The 3,972-nt window shown below is 39.6% G+C and overlaps 1 protein-coding gene across 6 annotated transcripts in view; it reads right to left on the reverse strand.

Annotated features, from left to right (window-relative positions):
- EPS15 (epidermal growth factor receptor pathway substrate 15) overlaps window positions 1–3,972 on the reverse strand; it is a 176,475-nt gene that overhangs the window by 55,947 nt on the left and 116,556 nt on the right. For all 6 annotated transcript variants that reach the window (XM_017548733.2, XM_017548731.2, XM_017548730.2 and 3 more), the window contains exons 14-16: window positions 3,659–3,820; window positions 2,567–2,764; window positions 439–642 (exon numbers count right to left, since the gene is read on the reverse strand). In XM_017548733.2, coding sequence (XP_017404222.1) covers window positions 439–642; window positions 2,567–2,764; window positions 3,659–3,820 — 564 coding nt within the window. The remainder of the gene's footprint in view (window positions 1–438; window positions 643–2,566; window positions 2,765–3,658; window positions 3,821–3,972) is intronic.

Here is a 3,972-nt window from a genome sequence, read left to right on the forward strand (position 1 = left end):
GTGGCTCACGCCTGTAATCCCAACACTTTGAGAGGCCAAGATGGGCAGATCACTAGAGGTCAGGAGTTCAAGACCAGCCTGGCCAACATGGTAAAACCCTACCTCTACTAAAAATATAAAAATTAGCTGAGCCTGGTGGCACATGCCTGTAATCTAAACTACTCAGGAGGCTGAGGCAGGAGGCTCCCTTGAGTCCGGGAGTGAAGTGCAATCATGTCACTGCACTCCAGCCTGGTCCATAAAAAAAAAAAAAAAAAAAACAATCGATTTTCATACTAGTTAAAATGTATAATTGTTGAATTAGAACCCACTCTCTGCCTCTTATGAAGAAATCTCAATTGTTCTCAGATGAGGCATGGTCACATATTTATACTAGATAAAATGCCAACGAAACTTTGATCTGCCCAAGGAGACTGATTGTGAAAGTATTAGACTTACTGGAGATTCCTGGTGTATGGGCTCAGACTCTAGGTTGCTCTGGCCTTCAGCATGTTCATTAAGGTTAGCTGTTTCACTGCTGCTGGTGCTAAGGCTGCAATAATCTGTAGCTCCATTTACAAGAATGCTGTGTGGGCTACTGCACCAATTTAACTGATTATTATGATTTTCTAAATCTTTCATTTCCATCAGTTTCATTTGTATCTGCCAACACAAAGCAAATATACAGAACAGAATTTATTACTAGAAAGTCACGTAACACAAAAATGCCCTCCTCCACTTCCTGATGGGCTGGGTGCGGTAGCTAAAGCCTGTAATCCCAATATTTTGGGAAGCTGAGGCAGGAGAACTGCTTCAGCTCAGGAGTTCAAGACCAGCCTGAGCAACAAGGTGAAACCTCATTTCTACAAGAAATATAAAAATCAGCTGGGCATGGTGGAGTGCACCTGTAGTCCCAGCTACTCGGGAGGTCTCAAAAAAATAAAAATGGCTATACCTGTAGACTTGGTCAAGGATACATTTGCTTCCTTTAAAAATAATCCTCTGGGAATGCTACATGGCTTAGAGGAAAGACTCAATAATTTCTAACAATAAGTATTCCTCTCTTGAGATTCTAGTATACTTGGATTTTTTTTTTTTTTAAGAAATTAAGAAAAAGAAAATAGTTTAAAGAATACCCATTCATCTGGTAGGATTCTCACTACAGTAACTCTTTCAGGTTACCTGTTAATAAAGTAAGTACCTACACTGGGACAAGAACTGTGCTAAATGATAGGAATTTTTAAAAATGTGTATGTTTCTGGACCAAAAATGTCCGTCTGCTAGGGGAGATAGACATATAAGGAAATATGCAGGGAAAAATCTTATTATTGCTATGACAGAAATATAAAGCCCAACGAAGGCAGGATGAAGAAAATACCATAAAGAATAAGAACTTAAGGTATATCTTGCATGATGAATGACTAGGTAGGTACTCAGCTGCCAGATAAGACGGGGTAAGGAAGCACAAAAGTGAAGGACTTCATCATATATAATAACTGAGCACACTGAACTGGGTTTTAAAAGAACCAGACTTTAGACTGCAGCTCTTTTAAAGGATATGTAACCATGGGAAAGTTAACTTCCTTGGCTTCAGTTTGTTCATATTCAGAATGCAAGAAATGGACTACATGATCTCTGTGTTTCTAACTATCCTTTTTAAAAAATTTTTATTTTTTGAGACAGATTCTCACTCTGTTGCCCAGATTGGAGTGCAGTGGTGTGATCTTAGCTCACTGCAACCTCTGCCTCCCAGGCTCAAACGATTCTTGTCCCTCAGACTCCCAAGTAGCTGGGATTACAGGCACGTGCTACCACGCCTGGCTAATTTTTGTATTTTTTAGTAGAAACAGAGTTTGGTCATGTTGGTCAGGCTGGTCTCGAACTCCTGGCCTCAAGTGATCCACTGCATCGGCCTCCCAAAATGCTAGGATTACAGGCATAGGCCACCGTGGCCAGCCCTAACTATCTTATTCTTTAAAACATTAGTCTTCACGTAGGAAGACTGGAAATAAAAAACCAAAGGATTTATACATAAGACCATCTATATAGCAATGCACCTTTAACTACAGAAGTAACAATTTCCTAAAAAAAAAGTTTCCAAATTAGCAAATGTGAATTCAAAATTAGAACCACAAAACAGAAGACACTAGGTTACCGTTTATATAATAAGCAACACTTATTGAGCATTTATGTACCAGGCACCATGCTAAAATGTCTCACAGGTTTGCCTCATTTATTCTCATAGTGGCCCAAAGGGGTAGAGTACTTATTAATCCTCTAATTTTAAAGATGAAGAATCTGATACTAAGGTGATTTAGCTAATAAGTGGCAGACCGGTACTTAAACCTAGACCATCTAACCACAAAGCCCACACTCTTAATCACTCCAATGATAATCATCACATAGATGTACAAGATGTATGATAGTTTTAATATGTAACAGGTGACAAAAAACCTATTGTATAAAATGACTGAAAAATGAACAGTAAACTAGGCAAGAGGTTCGAGGAGCAGAAGTTGGAAAGTATAACTGACTAAAGGATACAGAGGATCCATTTGAGTATATTTCTTGCTTTACAAAGACTTACTGAACTAATTTCCTGTTGTGAATCTTGTAGGTGCTGCTGAAGAGGTTCCAGCTGAGCCTTCCCTGATTCTACACTCTCCTCCAGTTCTGCTGTTTCTTGCTGTAGACGGCTCAGCTCTTCTCTAGCTTTGGCCAGTTCTTCTTCATAAGTGGAGATCTGCGATTCCTGACTAGTTAATTCTGCTTTCAGAGAAGAGATCTATAATACGAAAGTGAAGAAGAAATGGAGATTAAAAGAAAAGATGTCATTAAAATGTTCCCAAATGCAATACATTTATTTGTTTAGTTTACTATTTTGGTGGGATTTTTTTTTTTTTTGGACAGAAATAGTAAATAACTTATTTAATTTAATTTTTCAGAGACAGTCTTGCATTGCCCAGGCTGGATTCAAACTCCTGGGCTCAAGTGATCATCTTGAATAGCTGGGACTATAGAAGCATGCCCAGCCACACCCAGCCCTATTATGGTGTTTTGTTTTTGTTGTTGTTGATGCTTTATTTCTTTGAGACAGAGTCTCACTCTGTCACCCAAGCTGGAGTGCAGAGGCATGATCAGAGCTCACTTCAGGCTCAACTTCCCCAGGCTCAGGTGATCCTCTTACCTCAGCCTCCAGAGTACATGGGATTACAGATGTGAGCCACCACTCCTGGCTTTCATATTTTTTGTAGAGATGGGATTTCTCCATGTTTCCCAGGTTGGTCTGCAACTCCTGGGCTTAAGCAATTCTCCCACCCTAGGCTCCCAATATGCTGGGATTACAGGTTTAAGCCACTGTGCCTGGAAAATTATGTTTTTTGATGTGTGGTTTTGGTAGATAAGGGTAACTGGGGGAGGAATAGAGGAGAGCTGAAGGTACAGACACCATATTTCCAATAAAAATTTGGAAAAACAGTTCAAAAACTGCCCTTCTATTTCCTCTAAAGAGGGCCTGTAATTTCTGGATGAACCTTGCTCCATCTCCCCCATGAACCCAAATGCTGACTAGATTGCTAACCACCACCACCAACAACAAAAAGTAGGGAATGTTTTCCTCTTAAGCCAGGAAAAGCAATTAATGTATAAATGCAGGCAGCAGAAAATGGCCAGACATTACCAGCTGGGCCTCCTCAGCACATTTCTTTCTGACTTCCTTGAGTTGCTCCTCCAGCTGTGCTTTCTGTTCATCCAGTTCATCGAGGAGTTCCTGTACCTGCTGTTTCTGGGCCTGTAGTTTTTGCAGATTAGTATTCTCCCTTTGAACTTCATCTTGAAGATCCTAAAATCCAAGAAAATTAATATATTTATTCTCTTTGGGGGAAGGGGAGGGTTAAGTTAGTAATTTTAAATCTGTCTTAAGGAAAGATAAAGTCTTATTGAGTATATTGTGTACCGTATATGGGTACTGAACAGCTTTTTTTTTTTTTTTTT

This window comes from Cebus imitator, unplaced genomic scaffold, assembly GCF_001604975.1.
Source record: "Cebus imitator isolate Cc_AM_T3 unplaced genomic scaffold, Cebus_imitator-1.0 Scaffold214, whole genome shotgun sequence".
Classification (NCBI taxonomy): Eukaryota; Metazoa; Chordata; class Mammalia; order Primates; family Cebidae; genus Cebus; species Cebus imitator.